The sequence below is a fragment of the Anabrus simplex genome, chromosome 3, assembly GCF_040414725.1.
Source record: "Anabrus simplex isolate iqAnaSimp1 chromosome 3, ASM4041472v1, whole genome shotgun sequence".
NCBI lineage: Eukaryota > Metazoa > Arthropoda > Insecta > Orthoptera > Tettigoniidae > Anabrus > Anabrus simplex.
In genome coordinates this window covers 149,998,749-150,019,207 of record NC_090267.1, presented here as the reverse complement: position 1 = coordinate 150,019,207, position 20,459 = coordinate 149,998,749, and the positions used below count along the sequence as shown (strand labels likewise).

General features: G+C 40.3%; 1 protein-coding gene across 2 annotated transcripts in view; it reads left to right on the top strand.

Moving 5' to 3' along the window:
• Positions 1-15,076: 15,076 nt before the first annotated feature.
• The window catches only part of LOC136866103 (nuclear transcription factor Y subunit alpha), a 72,755-nt gene continuing 67,372 nt past the window's right edge, over positions 15,077-20,459 (top strand). Inside the window, exons 1-2 of one of the 2 annotated variants that reach the window (XM_067142781.2) lie at positions 15,077-15,213; positions 15,797-15,941. In XM_067142781.2, the coding sequence (XP_066998882.1) occupies positions 15,861-15,941 (81 nt within the window). In that variant the 5' untranslated portion in view covers positions 15,077-15,213; positions 15,797-15,860. Of the gene's footprint in view, positions 15,214-15,339; positions 15,429-15,796; positions 15,942-20,459 lie in introns of those variants that run through there. The other variant, XM_067142780.2, reaches the window with a different exon arrangement.

Here is a 20,459-nt window from a genome sequence, read left to right as displayed (position 1 = left end):
TTCAACAAAATATATATTTACGCACTTATTTAAAGCCTAAATAAATAAATAAATAAATAAATACCGTAGATGACTTCACTACAGAAGTTCAGGGAGGAAACGCTTCTATTGTTTGATATCCGAAGCAAAGTGCTGGCAATACCAATGATGGACACCGCTAGAAGATTCTTCAGAGAGGCTTCCACTTCTACGGATATTACTGGAGTAGACATAAATTTAATAAACATCTACGTGCCATCGTATAAACTCTTTCGTGTGGGTATGCCATTGATAAAGTGACATTTTGGCATGTACGCAACGGAAACTATACAACTGTACTTACAAAAATACAAATCGTACTACATGTGTAACTTTGTACAAAATATTGGGTCATGGAGAGGAGGTCATTAGGCACTGTATTATACCTATTGGACAACTCTCCGAGGAAGCCCAGGAGACCAGGAATAAAGATAATAGGAAACCTTCCAGAAAGACACAAATACTGACTTTTTCCATAGGCTGCTTATATCATCGGACCCTTATATTACCAGCTTAGGAAAATCAAGGAGGAAGAAGTTGATTCCGCTTTCACGAGAAGTGCTCAACTTACTGTCTGAGCCTCCTGTATCTGGTTCTGCCGAAGGAGATAATGACAGTGACGATAGCGATTCTGATATAACTGCATCTAAAGAATAAATTGTTTGGCAAGTACATGTATTCCTGTATCTGTTTTTAAACATACTAAACAGCATGTCCCGCTATTAACATCTATTTAATTTCTTAAAGCTATAACGAAAATGATTAAAATTACAAAGATTACTAATTATATCCTTGGCGTAGTAATTTGTTCTTTGTACTTGATTGACCACACAGTGAATTATCTCCAATAAAAGCAGTTACATACTAAGTTTTATATAAATCGGTCCATTAGTTTCCGAGATACGATTTTTGGCCGGCTAGATTCCTGAAATTACTCACTGTGCATCAATGCAGTAATTAAAACTGAGAGCACTTTTACTATTTGTAAAACTCACAGCCTAACTTTTAACCCCGTTTATCAACATACCATTGCCTGTTGTCCATCTCACAACATTATCGAGGTCACGTTGCAGTTGCTCACAGTCTTGTAACTTATTTATTACTCTATAGAGAATAACATCATCTGAAAAAAGCCTTACCTCTGATTCCACTCCTTTACTCATATCATTTATATATATAAAACAAAAAGGTCCGATAATACTGCCTTGAGGAATTCCCCTATTAATTGTTACAGGGTCAGATAAAGCTTCACCTACTCTAATTCTCTGAGATCTATTTTCTAGAAATATAGCAACCCATTCAGTCACTCTTTTGTCTAGTCCAATTGCACTCATTTTCGCCAGTAGTCTCCCATGATCCACCCTATCAAATGCTTTAGACAGGTCAATCGCGATACAGCCATTTGACCTCCAGAATCCAAGATATCTGCTATATCTTGCTGGAATCCTACAAGTTGAGCTTCAGTGGAATAACCTTTCCTAAAACCGAACTGCCTTCTATCGAACCAGTTATTAATTTCACAAACATGTCTAATATAATCAGAAAGAATGCCTTCCCAAAGCTTACATACAATGCATGTCAAACTTACTGGCCTGCAATTTTCAGCTTTAGGTCTATCACCCTTTCTTTTACACACAGAGGCTACTATAGCAACTCTCCATTCATCTGGTATAGCTCCTCCGACCAAACAATAATCAAATAAGTACTTCAGATATGGTATTACCTATATCCCAACCCATTGTCTTTAATATATCCCCAGAAATCTTATCAATTCCGGTCGCTTTTCTAGTTTTCAACTTTTGTATCTTATTGTAAATGTCATTGTTATCATATGTAAATTTTAATACTTCTTTAGCCTTAGTCTCCTCCTCTATCTGGACATTATCCTTGTAACCAACAATGTTTACATACTGCTGACTGAATACTTCAGCCTTTTAAAGATCCTCACATACACACTCCCCTTGTTCATTAATTATTCCTGAAATGTCCTTCTTGGAACCTGTTTCTGCCTTAAAATGCCTATACATACCCTTCCATTTTTCACTAAAATTTGTATGACTGCCAATTATGCTTGCCAGCATGTTATCTTTAGCTGCCTTCTTTGCTAGATTCAATTTTCGAGTAAGTTCCTTCAATTTCTCCTTACTTCCACAGCCATTTCTATTACTTTCCAGTCTTACCGAGTTCGATAGCTGCAGTCGTTTAAATGCGGCCAGTATCCAGTAATCGGGAGATAGTGGGTTCGAACCCCACTGTCGGCAGCCCTGAAAATGGTCTTCCGTGGTTTCCCATTTTCACACCAGGCAAATGCTGGGGCTGTACCTTAATTAAGGCCACGGCCGCTTCCTTCCCACTCCTAGCCCTTTCCAGTCCTATCGTCGCCATAAGACCTATCTGTGTCGGTGCGACGTAAAGCAACTAACAAAAAAAAAAAAATCTTTCCAGTCTGCACCTCCTTCTTAGTCTCTTTATTTCTCTATTATAATACGGTGGGTCTTTATCGTTCCTTACCTCCCTTAAAGGTACAAACCTGTTTTCGCATTCCTCAACAATTTCTTTAAACCCATTCCAGAGTCTGTTTACATTATTTACCGTTTTCCACCGATCATAGTTACTTTTTAGAAACTGCCTCATGCCTGCTTTATCAGCCATATGGCACTGCCTAATAGTCCTACTTTTAAGACCTTCCTTTCTATCACATTTATTTTTAACTACGACAAAAACAGCTTCATGATCACTAATACCATCTATTACTTCAGTTTCTTTATAGAGCTCATCTGGTTTTATCAGCACCACATCCAGGGTATTTTTCCCTCTGGTTGCTTCTGTAGGCCACCCCTAGTGGACTTTGAGTGAACTAAAAACCGTAGATAACTTTGCTTTGCCGAGAGAACGGCGACCGAAAAAAATAAAGATGGACTGAGCTGTTTTTGTATGTTTGTGTAACGATAAGTGTGGTGTAAAATAGAAGTGTAGTTAAAGAAGATTCAGCGTGCTGTGTACTTCACTACAGTTCCATCACTTTCTGAATCAACTGTCCTTCCCATATTAACTTATTTGTCATTTGTTGGTTATGCTTCCTGTCGTTCGCATTTCCTTCCCAGTTTACAACTGGTAAATTCAGATCTCCCGCTACAATCACATTTCTTTCCATGTCGTTTCCTACGTAGCTGATTATCTTATCAAATAATTCTGAATCCATGTCAGTGCTACCTTTCCCGGTCTGTGCACTCCAAATATATCAAGTTGCCTTTTATCTTTAGAAATGAGCCTTACACCTAGAATTTCATGTATCTCATCTTCAACTTTTTCGTAGCTTACAAATTCTTCTTTCACCAGAATGAATACCCCCCCCCTTCCCACCATTCCTATCCTATCTCTACGATACACACTCCAGTTCCGACTGGAATGGAATGATACGGAGAGATCTAGACAGACCTTGACTAGAGTGAGTCTTCCGTATATAAGTAGGGCAAATTCGTACGTGCAATATTTACTATTTCTTTTGTATGCAGTGAAATGTCTTATTGGTTTTCATGAATGAATTATGCCACATAATAATGAAATAACAATTTATCCTCATAGTCTGGAAATCACATTACACATTTTGACACTGGGTGTAGCAATCGACATTGTTATTTGTCCTGCTTATACTGTATATTTTTCTCATGTGGCTTTCAAATATCGTTAGTATAAACGTATAAAATCTGTTGAATTAAGTCACATTTTGAATAAGTACACAACTTGTTTCGTAGCATACCTGTCTTTCGTTACATTTATTTCGAAATGAGCATTTTGTGCTATTGTCCGACTCATTGGCTGAATGGTCAGCGTTGAGGGCTTCGGTTCAGAGGGTCTCGGGTTCGACCCCCGGCCGGGTGGGGGATTTTAATAGCAACTCATTAGTACTTTTGGCCCGGAGGCTGTGTGTTTTGTGTTTGTTCCAACATTTTCCTCTTCATATTCAGACAACACACTACACTACCAACCACTACAGGAACACGCAGTAGTGATTACATCCCTCCACATAGTGTTACGTTAGGAAGGGCATCCAGTTGTAAAACAGGGCGAAATCAACATGTGAGATACAGTTCGCACCCGCGACCCCAAAGGTGTGAGAAAATTTGTAGAAAAAGAATAAGAAGAACGTTTCATACTATTGCTAAATATTATGATAAACTGTCAGAATTACTATTTTTGTTTTCATCACTGCTTAACATTAGTTAAGGTTATCTCTAGTACAATTGTAATTTGATGAAATAGTTATGTTATAGGCCTATTATGTCATAATCACCGTACAAGTTTTGATTTGTTTACAATCCATACAATTTGATTGATTTCAAACCGAGAATCATATTTTCTAATCAAATCACAGTCGCAGTAGAACATAAAACTCCCGGACACTACAATGAGAGCAGGCATGGCTTGTGAAGTGACCTGGTTATAAACCAAAACGAACTCGTTCGCGCTCCACGTGTTTACGTTTCTGCATCATAGATGGTGCTACTAGTTCCTCGGAATCGATTCCCGAATCGGGTAAGTACCCGATTCCCCAGGCATATGGAATCGACTCTTCGCGATTCCAGTCGCAACCCATCACTAGTGGTAGTGGTATGGGAGAACAGGGCAAGTGGACATTCCACCGGAATATGACGTGATATGCGCCTGTGATGACATGTTTATTACGGCTTACTTTTTTATGCAACAGTTCTACAATGTTCAAAGTTCTTGTTTTAATAGTTTTTTCATAAAGTAGTAAAGTTTAATTTTATGCCAATTCGTCATCTTGCCCCGTGCCCGGGGTAAGTTGATTAACCTATTGGGGTAAGATGACGAGCATTCTTCTAAACTGTTTCAAGACGGAACTTCACCGAAATTTGTTACAGGAACACACTATCAAAACTTGAAGTAATTAAATACTACACACAAGCACATACATTTCTGAAGAACATAAATTGTAAAATGATTTTAAAATACTTAAAAATAAATGTAAAATAATTCTTAGAAAATCCTGCTAGAATTAATCACTACGGTACACTACACTGAATACAAGAACTGTGAAGAAAACAGCCATATCACCATCCACTACCTTCATAACTTGAGCAGTCTCTATGCCGCCTCACTTTACAGTTATGGCACTGAATCCACTCTTCATTTGGAGGATGAACATACTTTTATTCACACAGATCTAGCAGGCAGAGATTCACACACAGGACATGCAGAATTGCCTTGTTGCCGATTAGTGCCAGATTCGGATATGAAGCCCAACTGCCTAGCTACTTTTCTTCTCTGGGTTTTACATTCCTGCTCTTTCTTCAGTATTTCTTTTTAATGAAGCATGTCGTTCATTGGTGTGCTGGTATGATGGATGCTGATTTCCTATTGTCGCGGCCACCAAATTAGGCGGGTGAGGAAAACTGCGCTGTCGTCAGATATGGGAACGGCGAAGCGACAGATGGTCGAGAGTCGCTTACCCCCGGGCACGGATTGGCAACGCTGATCGTGCAGTGCTGTCAAACTGAAGCCCATCCGCTCCAGGCCACCTTACCCGAGTCATTCCCTGTCATGCAGCTGTTGAGCTCGCATCGTAAGTGCAGTTAAAGATGGATAGTGAATGTGAATTGATTTGCGCTCAAGTCAAGAGAGAAGTGGCAGAGAGAAACGAGACATACAAAATAAAGGGCGTAGAAAAACTCACGTCAGAAGCCATCGACCGTCTGACTGGTGCATATTGGGAAAAGTGCTTCAGTCGCGCGGAAAATGTTCAAACAGACGATTGGGCCAAGGAAATAGTAAGGGACGAAAGAATGGAGCCATTCATCATCAGTGTAAAAGACGACTCGACAGACAGTGAGATGAGTGATAACAGTGACTAAGGCTACCTTGAAGCCAGAAACCGATTCTTACTTCATTGTAAATTAATGTAAACCTATTCTTTAAAGTAGTTCTTTTTCTATATTACTCGGTACAATATACAGTATTCAAATATTTAAAGTTATAATGTAATAAAACTGATACGGATTAATATGTAATCCGAAAGTATTTACGGGGTCCTGCAGCCTGTGCTGGTACGCGCGCCCCGAACTGCCTCAGCTTGTGACATTTACACGATCGCTTTCCGGGGCATTTTCCAGGAAAATTACAAGACTCACGGAAATATGTTTCAGATAAAAAATATAAGTCAGGCGATTTATTACATTTTTCCCGCAGTCAAAATTTTATTGGCTGAAGAAATAAAAACTTGGCCGCTTACTGAAATTTTCAATACATGATTCTACGGATTTAAACTTACTCGTTCAAGATTTTATTTTTCATAATTATTTAAAGTGGTTTACATGGAAAATAGTTATTCCACTGGAATCAGCAATTTTTCCTGAAGCTTGTAGTATAATTTGTTTCGAAACATTGTATGAAGTAACATCAGGAGCTTGAGAGAGAACAACTTGCCTCGCGCTCCGAAATGATGTGTTCAGTTATAGGTGGGCCGGCATAAGGTTGCACATGACAGCTGCGCACAATGTTGGTCACACTGCAATGGCGCACGAAGCGATGTTGCCGCCACAACAACAGCTGATTGCAAGACACGTGAGTTTTTAAAAACATGGAAGAAATGTTTTTAATATCATCGCGATGATACACAAAACAAATGAAATCCGCCGACAAAAATCGAACTTTCAACTCACCGGTTATTTATCACACAAAATGATACGAGATAAATATACTACGAAATTCTTATTATCGCGATGTTAGAAAATACTAAAGAAATCGGCCGACACGAATCTCACTTTGAATACACCAATAAATGTTAGAATAATATATACCGGTACTAACACAAAATATTTCAAGTAAAATCTATAAAATTTACGAAAATTCAGAATCCTTATTTTTATACTTGATTCATACACGTAGAGGCTCGATACCCTCCAGATCACTGTTATCACTACCGTCGCCTTCGTTGTCATTGTCATCATCGTCTAGGCAGATCATCAACTCTTGACAGTCACTGATGATGCCATGTATTGCCATTGTCGAGTTAATGAATGTTGCGACATGGCTAACTTTCTTCATCCACAAAGCCGCATCCATTCGAGCAATACTCTCCCTAAACAGTCCTTCAGTAATTGTGAAGGATTTGTTATTAGTGCGTACCGGTACGTAATGTTTTACTTCACCCCATACCGTACCAATTCATTGCGGTTGAAGTGACAGTGGTACGGCAACAACCTAATAACCTCGTGCCCTTGTTCCTTCGCTATCTCGTCGACTAATTTAGTCATACACATATGCGCTGGGATATTTCTTTACTGCAGCCATTCCACACCAACAGTTCTTTACTGATGCTCGAAGGAGGGGTCTTGTTCATTATTACGGAGTGGTAAGGTACATTGTCCATAACAATGACAGAAGGGACTTTGAGCTGTAATCATCGTACGGTACCGTCTTTTTCTATTGAATCAGCCTGGAAATAATTAATTCCTGTTACAGGAGATAGCTTAATTCGTTTCTTCCCGAAGTGCTGTGAAATAAGTCCCTACTATCAGTCCCGTTTCCGCTACTGCTATGTAGCCTACCCCGGTCCCTTTTTACATCTATTCTTGGAGGCGGACACCTCTCTGAATAACAGTACGCTTTGAAAGCCCTAATGTTTGACGTATGCGTTCCACAACATGATCTGCAGGAACAGAGAGACGGCTGTACAAGCGTACGAATTTCCTCTCCCTCTCATAAAACTCGCGAGTTCTCCGCACTAATTCTAATGCCTGACTATTAAGGGACACACCGCCACGGCGCAAAGAATTATCACTTCGCGTTTCATGACTGTGTTGTCGTTTCCGAGACATCGCACTGCATTCGTTAAAATGAAACTTCACAATTATCTCACAATGAAAACAAAACTTTCATAAACGCGCGAATCACACCTGACCACGTGCTAGCGACGACATACATAACGGCAACACTTCAATGCGGTAGTCAAGCTAGTTATAGATGGCACCACTATACTACCCATATTGCCAACAACAATCAACTGAAAATAGTTCGTATTTATTTTGTGGCTCGCTTAAACCTTATAACATTTATTAAATGCTCATATTTGTGTAAGCAAATAAAAGATTATAAGCACTATACGGAATTAAATAGGAATTAACGTGAATAAAATGCGTAACTCTATCTGACATATAAAAAGTAGTAGATTGGTGATTCTGATTGATGGGTGACGGTCTTCATTTCATTTTTGTAGTGGTGCCAACATGACTTACAACTGTCAAGTGCAACCTTGTGCCGGCCCACCTATAGACATTTCTTCGCCAGTTGCTACATAACCTTGGCAACAGCGTAATTTCTCTGACCCGCCTAATTTCCTGGCCGCGACAATAGCTCTGTTTCTCGTTGTGACAGGCCTTTGAGCGCGAGGTAGCGGTCTAATATTATATATCGTTGTCGATAATGTTCCGGGCTGTGGTGATATTGACACTTCAGGTTGTAGAGTTTTATCACAGTGATTACTGATAGCCGTATCTTCTTCTGAAATTAAAGTATCAGGAACCGAAGGCATAGTGTATGTGCATATCGATTACGATCGTGTGCTCCAGAGGTACAAGATTGGTAATCTCTTTCTGTTGTCGCTGCTGGAATGTAATCTTTCTCATCAAATATATGTGGGTCGAATGGCTCAATTCCACATGCTTCATATCCTTTAATGGCGTTGCTCATAGTTGCAGTACAAGACATCTGAGATTCTTCGACAGTATGCATTGCGACTATTCCTACTTAATCCCAGTCCCGTCTCTCTGTCTTCCGCTGATAATTTCTAGGCATTTCTGTAATTAGCGCAAAAGTATGGGTGACGAAGTGTGGTCTATACCTGGCCTGGGGGTAAGATAACGAATTCGTCAACTTGCCCCCGTCATCTTGCACCAGGCTCCTTAGGAAGCGGTTTGCCTTTATAATCGACAGACGTCTTACAGCCAAGATTCAGATAACACTGAAGTAAGTTGGAAATACATTGATATTCAAAGAAAATAAAACGGTTAATTCATATTGTGAGTACACGAGTAGTAGAAGTTTCCTGCACATACCTCAGATATTTTTGTGCGACAGCGCCAAACAGGTACCCCCTACCACTGCTTGTCTCAGACTGAAATGAATTTCCTACTATGTGTAAGTTATACATGTGAGAAATCGGGCCCAAGGTCACACGGGAGGCAACTTAGTGAACAGAATACAACAAAAGTGATGGTCTATTCGACATCTTGCCCCGTTCGTCATCTTGCCCCGGTTTCCTCATCATCATCATCATCTGGTTACCCTCCAGGTTCGGCTTTTTTCCTCGGACTCAGCGAGAGATTCCACCTCTACCGCCTCAAGGGCAGTGTCCCGGAGCTTTAGACTCTTGGTCGGGGGATACAACTGGGGAGAATGACCAGTACCTCGCCCAGGCGGCCTCACCTGCTATGCTGAACAGGGGCCTTGTGGAGGGATGGGAAGATTGGAAGGGATAGGTAAGGAAGAGGGAAGGAAACAGCCGTGGCCTTAAGTTGGGTACCATCCCGGCATTCGCCTGGAGGAGAAGTGGGAAACCACGGAAAAACCACTTCCAGGATGGCTGAGGTTGGGATCGAACCCACCTCTACTCAGTTGACCTCCCGAGGCTGAGTGGACCCCGTTCCAGCTCTCGTACCACTTTTCAAATTTCGTGGCAGAGCCGGGAATCGAACCCGTACCTCCGGGGGTTGCAGCTAATCACGCTAACCACTACACCACAGAGGCGGGCCCCGGTTTCCTACTCGTGCTATTTAATTAGCAGACCTAAAAATCATCAAAAATTGCTCAAAATGAGAGAGAAAATGACCCAAAAATATAAAGAAAAATAGGCCTATATATTTACTCAGGATAGTGAATATATTCTATAATTCTATTACTTTTAATTCGTAATGGAGTGAATACAAGCAATAACTGTTATCTATTACTAATAATAAACAAAGGTAATAGATACAGAAACCGAGCGAGTGACTCTGCGGTTTGGGTCACGTAGCTGTCAGCTAGCATTCGGGAGTTAAATGCGGCCAGTATCCAGTAATCGGGAGATATTGGGTTCGAACCCCACTGTCGGCAGCCCTGAAGATGGTTTTCCGTGTTTCCCCATTTTCACACCAGGGAAATACCGAGGCTGTAACTTAATTAAGGTCACGGCCACTTCCTACCCCACTCGTAGTTCTTTCTTATACCATCGTCACCATATGACTATCTGTGTCGGTGCGACGTAAAAATAAAAGGCTAATCTAAGTGAAACACACTCATTCTAGATTCATACAAATTTGTTTGTAAACGCATGTTGAAGGCAGTATAATTGTTCACTGTGAGAGCTCAAATACATAACATAGACATTGTAGCCATCTTGTAGCATGTAAAGAAAAAATAAAGGTTGGGGGGAGGGTGGGACAGTGGTACTACACCAGGCCATGGTGACACTACACAACACTACCATCGCCCTCTAGTATACTAGAGGTACACTACCAACCTGCAATGGATAAATACATATCTAACAATCTAACAATTAGGATATTATGCAATCCCTGCAATCCGCCGACATTCTGGATACCACGTGTTTGTCGCGACCCACAAGTTTCATGGCAGGGCCGTAACGAATGTAATACGGGCCTGCCTGCAAAAATAAATATTCGGCCCCTCTCAAATAAAATAACTATAAAACCTATGAATAACTAACATAAATGTAGCCTAATTACAACAGGTAGAATTAATGCAGGTCCGCCTCTGTGGTGTAGTGGTTAGTGTGGTTAGCTATCACCCCCGGAGGCCCGGGTTCGATTCCCGGCTCTGCCACGAAATTTGAAAAGTGGTACGAGGGATGGAACGGGGTCCACTCAGCTCGGGAGGTCAAATTACTAGAGGTGGGTTCGATTCCCACCTCAGCTATCCTGGAACTGGTTTTCCGTGGTTTCCCACTTCTCTTCCAGGCAAATGCCGGGATGGTACCTAACTTTAGGCCACGGCCGCTTCCTTCCCTCTTCCTTGTCTATCCCTTCCAGTCTTTCCATCCCCCCGCAAGGCCCCTGTTCAGCATAGCAGGTGAGGCTGCCTGGGCGAGGCACTGGTCATCACCCCCTGTGGGTGGGGGCGGTAGAATAACACCCACGGTATCCCCTGCCTGTCGTAAGAGGCGACTAAAAGGGGCCTCAGGGGCTCTGAACTTTGGAGCGTGGGTTGGCGACCACGGGGCCCTTAGCTGAGTCCTGGCATTGCTTCTACTTACTTGTGCCAGGCTCCTCACTTTCGTCTATCCTATCCGACTTCCCTTGGTCAACTCTTGTTCTTTTCCGACCCCGACGCTATTAGGTTTGCGAGGGCTAGGGAGTCTTTCATTTTCACGCCCTTCGTGGCCCTTGTCTTCGTTTGGCCGATATCTTCATTTTTCGAAGTGTCGGATCCCTTCCATTTTTTCCGTCTGATTAGTGTTATATAGAGGATGGTTGCCTAATTGTACTTCCTCTTAAAACAATAATCACCACCACCACCACCGCACTGGTCATCCTCCTCAGTTGTATCCCCGACCCAGAGTCTGAAGCTCCAGGACACTGCCCTTGAGGCGGTAGAGGTGGGATCCCTCGCTGAGTCCGAGGGAAAAGCCAACCCTGGAGGGTAAACAGATTAAGAAGAAGAAGAATTAATGCAATATATTGCCAAATTGTGTAAACAAAGGAATTACTGATCACTGTAAGATTATTGAAAATAACGTTTAATAGTTTTTATTTAACTGACTTCATGGTTTAACGGCTAAACTGCCTAACTACCAACCTCACACCACATAGATATTCGCACATAAAATTTGTTTACCTTTTAGTAACTACAGAACTATACTCTGTAACCGATACCGAAATCTCAGTATAACGTAATCAATTACAACAAAAAAACGTATACGGAGAAAATTTAATAAACAATTGTTCAAATAAAGTTTGAAAAATGTGAAACCGCACAACTGATAAGCCTGTTATTTGTTATCTTCGCGCAAAGAGAGCTACTTGGAAACCGAGTTGACTGATTGTTACTACACCAACTTTAAATTGATATTATGCACCGTTGTCGAATAAATGTGTGACAGGAGTTAATTAAATGTTCAGGAAAATTGTGCATAATACGATTTCAGGAGCACTACACTTCAAGAAAGCATCATTTTCTAACTAAAACAAGATATTTTGGTATCACTTTTCATTGCTATAATTATTTTTCATTTGGTGCAGGTTTTTTATAAGGGGCATGTCGCAGGTTGCGAGAAACGGCAAAGGCAAGCATCGTTCAAGCTTCCTTTACAGTTATGCTGTGTTACACGCAACACAATTATAATAACTGCTGCTAGATGCAACCAAATGGCAATTCCTCTATATATAGGCTAAATTGTAAAACAAACTGTTTCGACTGATTCTACAAAACTGCCCTGACCATTTCCGTGCAGAGTGACATTAGGCTAGGTTAAGGGCGCGCAGCTGTGAGCTTGCATTCGGGAGATAGTGAGTTCGAACCCCACTGTCGGCAGCGCTGAAGATGGTTTACCGTGGTTTCTCATTTTTACACCAAACAATTGCTGGGGCTGCACCTTAATTAACGCCATGGCCGCTTCCTTCCCACTCCTAGCCCTTTCCTATCATTGCCATAAGACCTATCTGTGACGGTGCGACGTAAAGCAGTTTGTTCAACAATGGCATTCGGCTAAATATTATTATTATTATTATTATTATTATTATTATTATTATTATTATTATTATTATTATTATTATTATTATTATTATTATTATTATTATTATTATTATTATTTGCGAGGAGTCTGTGGGATCCGTTAAAGGCTCGGGCCCGCCTGCACTGTAGGCCCTACATGCCCTAACGTTACGCCCCTGCTGAATGGTTAATCCTTTATCTGCTGCCCCTTTCACTTCACATATTTCTCAGAAAGGTATCTGACCCATCATTAGAACTCGCTGAATTGAGAAACAGTTTTCCTACATTGGGCAGATAAAGTTTTGTCTTTGACATTCTCGCACTGTAAAACGAAAGTGAAATGGAAATGGCGTATGGCTTCTAGTGGCGGGAGTGTCCGAGGACATATTCGGGTCGACAGATGCAGGTCCTTTGATTTGGCACCCGTAGGCGACCTGCGCGTCGTGATGAGGATGAAATGATGATGAAGACGACAAATACACCCAGCCCCTGTGCCAGCGAAATTAACCAATGATGGTTAAAATTCCCGACCCTGCCGGGAATCGAACCCGGGACCCCTGTGACCAAAGGCCAGCACGCTAACCATTTAACCATGGAGCCGGACAAAACGAACTAACAAGCACGTACAGTATATTAATGTACGATAATACTCGGGTACGTCAACAACATAACTGAAATGCGAATTTATACCTACTACAGTGATGTTAATTTCATCGCAAGCCCTACTAGATAGAAGCAATGTCTCGTCGCTCTTTAGGTCACATTTTCGAACTAAGTAGCGGTACAGGATCTTCTGATGTTTGGGTGTTCTCCTTTATTGAAAGTTCGGATGATATTCAAGTAGGCCTATGTTGATTACCCAACGAAAATCTGTAACAATGACTAAACAATAACGCAGAATAAAGAAACGGACTTATAAACACTCATTTTACGTAATGAATTGCTGAAAATGACGAAATAACGAGGCAAAAGGAAAAAACCTCATAAAAATGGCAAAAATGGCGAAAAAATGACTGCAAAAAGACATTTCTGTGATCAGGGGCTATGATCAGAATTTACCTATAGGCCTATATATGTTAGCAATGTGTATGATGCACCAGTAAAAAGATAACATGTCATCAAAATCCGGGTCCAGGTAATTAGCCATTCGTGCCGCTAGGATGAAAAAAATTGCGTTAAATTTTGCTAGGGCCTATCTACCGTATCTTTCATTTCATCGGAAGAGTTACGTCGCGTGACGTCACAAAAACCCAGCGGGACAGTTCCTCACCTGTACCAGGAGTATTTTTTTACTTTGCCATTTTTGGTGTTTAGTTTTTTGCTATTTGCTTTATGTCACACTGACACAGATAGGTCTTATGGCGACGATGGAATAGAAAAGGCCTAGGAATGGGAAGGAAGCGGCCGTGGCCTTAATTAAGGTACAGCCCCAGCATTTGCATGGTGTGAACGTGTGAAACCACGGAAAACCATTTTCAGGGCTGCCGACAGTGGAGTTCGAACACACTATCTCCCGGATACAAGCTCACAGCTGCACGCTCCTAACCGCACGGCCAACTCGCCCGGTTTTGGTTTTTAGGAAATATCGTGTGTTTTGCTGTCTTTTGAACACTCGGTTATGAATGCTACAGAAAAATCGACCACTCTGCGTAGCAATCTGAAGCTAAAGCAAGGCCCTTTTTTCAGTGGAGTGGAAGCGGTGAAGGCTGAAGAGAAACTGTTACCGTATGTTCTGTTACGTACCTGCGGAAATCGGTTTCAACGGAACTAAGTCATTGACACGGATCACGCTTCCAAGCCGTTAGCAGCTTGGGTTTACGATATCGAGCCGAGAACCCCTCATCCCATATCTCCATGTATGAGGTACCGGTATTTCAGATATGCAAGTACATATCCTGAATATTTTTTACAACCTCGTTTTATTGTGAATTATCGTCTTGATATTGGACGCTGAAAAAATGGTCTACTGGTAATTAGGAACTGGTAGTGGTACAATAGTGTGGAGTTCGGGTATTGTAATAAATACAAATGAAAACAAGATACATCGCATCATTCTTACATTAGCCTATAATATTATTACCGTATATATTACCTTATTTGATTTTACAGGATAATGAATTATGACGGTAGTTTTCTGATTCTCACTGACTTGGGGTATGTCACAGTTTCAGCTGCTTTTTTCTCCCAAAAAATTCAGCAATATTCTGTTTCATTGTCAATAATTATTTATAAGCAGTCATTTAAATTGAAACGAAATCCTGTTGCGCTATTACGTGCCCTCATCACGATTAGCCAACGGGGCATCGACCACCTTGGCGGGTCGCTAGCTCGCCAGGGAGTGGTAGTTGGGTAGGAGACAGCACCAATACACAGCTTGGCCTAGTGTTGTGTGGCTGGTGATTCGCCGACCATTGGTGTACAATTTGCCGACCAATCATTGGGAAAGTGCTGTCGAAAATATCCAATGTAAGTCCACAAATTATCTAAGAACTTCTCTGATCATGTGTTCGTCTGTTGGCCGGCAAAATTTGATTGTTTCATTAGAATTTCATCCTTTGAACCTAAATTTGTCGTGACTTGCACTGAAACAAGGAAGGAAGCCATGTTTGCTATGAGTCTTCCTGTAAAATATATTTTCATAATGTGCATTATCCTACCTCCAAGAAGTTTTAACGTGAGCTGTATGTTATCATACTACAGTATTACGTTTATTTTCAGAAATGAATTGTATATATGATGCTTTTCCTAACCTCGTATATCATTATTACAATATTCTCTGTGTACTGTGATTGATGTTTGTCCTACATCTAGCATTCCAACAAAGCCTTTGTTTTTTAGTGCGTATGGAATTCATTCCCTACATTATCTAAAGTATTATTCATGTCTTTAGGTATGATGTTTGTTTCGACCTATGCACTATTTTAACCTTTTGATATGGATTGGGATATTTTTTAAAGACATGCTGTAGCCCAAGGAATGTAATAAAAAAATAGTAGCCATAACCTCAAAATCCAATGTTCTGGGTAGTCATGTGCGATTTTGTTTTTAGTATTTTTCAGACGTGCTGATACACATCTAAAGTTATTGTGGTTGTGGACCACAAGTTTACAAGCATGGAACAGCAACTGGCGAGTGATGGACAGGTGACGGTGATGCAAGCTGTCCCGGCTGGTGCTGGTGGGCAGCAAGTTCAGGTAGGCGAATCATGAATCATTAGTACGTGGGGCGTAATTTAGTAATTTATAATATAATATTAAAAAAAACATGTGCTTTTGAACTCTTGTTACATTGATCACTTGGTTGATAGGCTATGTCTCTTGCAATAGAAAATTATGTAGTACCGTAAATGTTCTTCATTGCTTTGCAAAATAGTTTTTTCTAAAATGTTCTGATTACGATATTGTTTTCATCCACTAATTGATGATATTTTGCATTTATAAGTTGCGTGGTAGTCCTTGGAAAGTTGCTGCGAAACTTTTGTTTCATGACAGATGGATTTTTTCCTCTCTAAAATCTCTCTAATCTTTATATCCATTAGATCTCTACCCTTTTCCTTCTTTGGATTACAACCTAACCTGTCACTGAAGTTTCTCACATAAGTAATCAAAGGAAACAGTAACATTACATACCAGTTATGCTGTAAAGGCTTAACTAAACATTTTAAATTTAAAACAAGCCTGATCTACCATTATTGTAGCAGTATGTGAATGGGTAGACAGAAGAATGCATAGATACTTTGCAAGCAAATGCCAGATTTATAGTCTAAGCACTTCGAATTCTAGTTTCAGTAGCATATTCTACTGCCCCATTCTTTTTTTAGTATAAACCCATGCTGTTTCATTTGCACATCTTTTCTTTTAGCATAACCACAGCTGTAGGCACTTACAGCAGCAAATTGAACAGCAACCTAATCTAATTTAATTAATGACATGATGAAAACAAAAGACAGAACACTAGGTTATTCTGTCTTGACTGAACTACTGTCAAAAGAAAATGTTTGAAAATAACTTATGTTTCTTGTTACGGCCTACATTGATATTTTTAAATGTTGATACGAAAACTCTGCAGGTTGCTTTGTTGCCAGTAGCCTATATTCTTACTTTTCTTCACTAATATTCTTTCTACAACTTTGTTTTTGTACTACTTATGAATTCAGTCAGGTACGATACTTGTTTCTATTAACTGTGCCATTTCAGTGCAGTCGTTGAAGCGAGGTACTGTAACAGCGAATGAAATGATGGGGTGTAGGCCTGTATTTGCTAGAGATACAAATACGAAACATTTTCACATTTATATTGCTCACATGCCAAGCCCAAGGAAGAAAGTTGAAGTGTCACAAATTCTTAAATTTTTACATTTCTGATGGACAATGATCCCTTGAATAACAGTTAAGGAAATATACAAGTTTGCTTGGTGCTGAATGCAGTTGTTCCATTATTTTATGTATGTATGTGTGTATAAATAGGCCTATAATATTCATATATGTAACTTCTTTGTCACATAAACATTTACATAGTCAGCATTGGCTGGTAAACTGGTGACTTGTCAACTTATCAGGAACAAATATCAAAGTCATTAAATATACAAATTGTAAATTTTCACTTTTAAAAATAAAGTGATGACAGTGTGGCATAATTTAATTGGTTTAAGTCATGTACCAGTAACGTTTTTTTTGCAATTGGTTTTACGTCGCACCGACACAGATAGGTCTTATGGCAACTATGGGATAGGAAAGGCCTAAGAGTTGGAAGGAAGTAGCCGTGGCCTTAATTAAGCTACAGCCCCAGCATTTGCCTGGTATGAAAATCTGAAACCACGGAAAACCATCTTCATTGCTGCTGACAGTGGGGTTCGAATCCACTATCTCCCGGATGCAAGATCATAGCTGCATGCCAACTCGCCAACTCGCCCGGTTCCCAGTTATTAATGTATGGAATAATATACTTCTCCGAAAGCAAATATTTTACTTCAACTGGCATATTCCGTCCCCCAGGCGTCGGTGATCACCATGGAGAAAGCACCCCTTTGCTTAGCTAACTTGAAGAGTTGTTTGGTGTTGTTGATGCAAGTCCAGTCTTTGATGTTTTGGAGCTGTGACATCGGTGGTCTACCAGCTCCTTTCTTACTTTTTATCTTGCCTTGTAATATCAGGTGTAAAAGCCCATATTTTCTACCTCATAGAACATGGCCTAAACAAGCTGTTTTCCTGGCTTTCATGATGTTTTCCAGCTTACTCTCAGTTCTTCTTCTCCTTAACACTTCATTATTTGTTACAAAATTTGTCTAGGGTATTCTGAGCATTCTCCTATGTACCACATTTCAAAGGCTTCAAATATATTCAAGAAGGAAGCTTTGACTGACCGGGTCTCTACTCCATGAAGTAGTGTTGACCAGATGTAACATTTCAACAGCTTCTGTCTGAGTTTGAGGTTTAGATTATCATCACAAAAGAATGACCTGTTCTTTTGGAAAAGTGGTCTGGAAATCTCAATACGGCATCTGATCTCTCTGTTAGGGTCTAGATTGTCTGTTGTAGTGCCCCCAAGGTATGTAAACTGACTTGTTCATTGTTTTTATTATTTAAACCAGACGAGTTGGCCGTGTGGTTAGGAGTGCGCGGCTGTGAGCTTGCATCCGGGAGAAAGTGGGTTCGAATTCCACTGTCGGCAGCCCTGAAGATGGTTTTCCGTGGTATCCCATTTTCACACCAGGCAAATGCTGGGGCTGTACCTTAAGGCCACGGCTGCTTCCTTCCAACTCCTAGGCCTTTCCTATCCCATCGTCATCATAAGACCTATCTGTGTCGGTGCACCGTAAAGCAAAAAAAAAAAAAAAAAGAATTATTATATAATGAAATGGAGGCATGATCTTGGTTGTTTCTGGTAAATATCATGAACTTGGTTTTTGTAGTATTGATGTTTAGACCTTAATAGAATATTTATTTACCACCTACAGGATGTCCCAATTACAGATGATGCAATAGAAAATTAAATAAAAAATTAAATAATATATACAAATATAGGCCTACCTATATACATAAACCCACAGATATACATGTTCACACATTTTCTACAGACTATTCACATAATAATTCACATAATTTACCAAACTATCATGTTCCACCCTTGAGAAGAGCGTTCTGGATTGCAGTGGAAGGGTGGTGAGAAATGTCCAGTGACCCTTCCAGCTGATTTGTGGTCCTAAGGGCTTGCGTGAACCAAGAATTTTCATGTGCAACCGTCCTACATTTGGGCAGGTGGAATGTGCATTTCTGCCTTGTTCGCCTGCATGGAACATGAAGTGGAATCAATCCCAGTATAGCTGCACAATCCACATTACTCTTCAAACATTTAGTTGCTAACATTGTGTTCACACATTTTCGGCGCATTGCCAGCGGATTCATTCCAAGAATTTTTACAAATTCTTCATACCTGCTTGAAGAGAGTGGCATGCCCAGGAATCCAAAACTAATCCACTTTATGAACCTTATCTGTAGTCTTTCGAGATGGTTTGAGATAGTATATGTGGCCTTTCTGATACGGGAGCCACACCTCACAACTGTACTCGAGAGAGGGTCTCACCAGGGAACAAAACAGTGTTTTGGCACATGCAATATTACTGAAGTCTTTACAATTCCTTTTGACAAACCCCAGTAGTCTGAAAGATTTTTTTATAAAATTATCGATATGTTTCTCAAAGGATAAGCCATTCCTGTTACTAAGAATTACACCTAGGTCATTAAACTCCTCCACATGATTAAAAAATTCTCCACTGATTTTATATTTGTAAAATACAGGTGTTATATTTCGAGTAAATGACATGACACTACACTAACTTTATTTACTCTGAGGGATCACTTTTCACACCACTCGCATATTTGTTTCAAATCTTCATGTAATTAATTGCCATCACTGTCTTCATATGACTTCGTATAGTTTCAAGTTGTCAGCGTACAAGACACATTCACTGCTCTGAACGACTGTAGTAATATCATTTAGAAACAAAACAAATAGGAGAGGCCCTAAGAGTGATCCCTGTGGGACGCCAGGTGAAGGTAGGTAGGAGTTAGAGATCAGACCTTCGGACTTGACAAAACATATTCGTTTTGTTGAGTGACTCTTCTGCCACTTGAAAATACTCCCATACACCCCACACGCTGACAACTTCTTCAACAAAGTCTCATGTTGTAAAGAGTCGAAGGCTTTGGAGAAATCAGTATATATCACATCAACCTGTTTACCTTTGTCCAATGCATCTGAAATTGAAGAAAAATAAACTGCCCGATTGGTAACAGTTGATCTGCCTTTAACGAATCCCTGCTGTGATGGGTCTATGTACTGACTAAAAGAGTCATACAGGTGATTATATATGACTTTTTCCGCCACCTTCGATAAAAGTGAAAGCAGCACTACTGGTTGTTAATTATCGACACCCTATTACCTTTCTTGAAAATAGGGTTTACATAACACTTTTTCCACTCGGCTGGAAAACACTCGCACTTAAATTATTTATTTATAATTTCACATAGTGGAATTTCCAGCTGGGTAGCATATTCACAGAGGACGATGCCAGGTATCTCGTCAGGCCCACATGATTTGTTGATATCTACTGATGACAGGATCCCTGTCACTTCTGTCACAAAAGTTTGAACAGGCACTGGATCTATTGAAAATAGGGGAGAAAAGTTGCATTGCCGGGCTCGGAAGGAGAAT